The sequence below is a fragment of the Eimeria mitis genome, genomic scaffold, assembly GCF_000499745.2.
Source record: "Eimeria mitis Houghton genomic scaffold, Emh_scaff2086, whole genome shotgun sequence".
NCBI classification, from domain to species: domain Eukaryota; phylum Apicomplexa; class Conoidasida; order Eucoccidiorida; family Eimeriidae; genus Eimeria; species Eimeria mitis.
Genome location: NW_013570409.1, coordinates 7,817 through 8,433, shown reverse-complemented (window position 1 = coordinate 8,433; position 617 = coordinate 7,817). Strand labels below are relative to the sequence as shown.

At 42.8% G+C, this 617-nt stretch overlaps 1 protein-coding gene across 1 annotated transcript in view; it reads right to left on the bottom strand.

Annotated features, from left to right (window-relative positions):
• The window catches only part of EMH_0048420 (CAM kinase, SNF1 family, putative), a gene marked incomplete at both ends in the record, with an annotated part of 4,628 nt that overhangs the window by 1,417 nt on the left and 2,594 nt on the right, over positions 1–617 (bottom strand). Inside the window, 2 exons of the mRNA XM_013496403.1 lie at positions 3–5; positions 195–318. Of these exons, the coding sequence (XP_013351857.1) occupies positions 3–5; positions 195–318 (127 nt within the window). The remainder of the gene's footprint in view (positions 1–2; positions 6–194; positions 319–617) is intronic.

Here is a 617-nt window from a genome sequence, read left to right as displayed (position 1 = left end):
AAACCCTAAACCCTAAACCCTAAACCCTAAACCCTAAACCCTAAACCCTAGAAAGGGAAAATATAAGGGTTTATATTATCTATGAAGCAAGGGTTTATAAAACAACAAACCCACAAACACCCTAGGGTTTCTTTCCACCCCCTAGAGTTTAGGGTTTAGGGTTTAGGGTTTAGGGTTTAGGGTTTAGGGTTTACCTGAGAGAGCAATCTGTTTTCTTCTTCTGTCCGATAGCAGCTGGTAAGCCACCGCCTCTCGGCTTCTCGGAAACCCTACTAAACCCCCCAAAAAGTGCGAAGGGTCGCTCACGTCGTAACCCAGCTGCACACAAACCCTAAACCCTAAACCCTAAACCCTAAACCCTAAACCCTAAACCCTAAACCCTAGGCAATAGAGTATAGAGTATAGATGAGAATAAAGGGTTTTATAGAGATATGTTACTGTAATTGACAGTATTGCATATATATCCCCTCATAAACCCTCGTTTTTTTTAGGGTTTAGGGTTTAGGGTTTAGGGTTTAGGGTTTGTGGTTTGTATTACCTTCGCCATTTGATTAAGAACAAGAGCATCAGGGGGACCACCACAAACCACCGAGGGTTTAGGGTTTGTCAGATAGGAA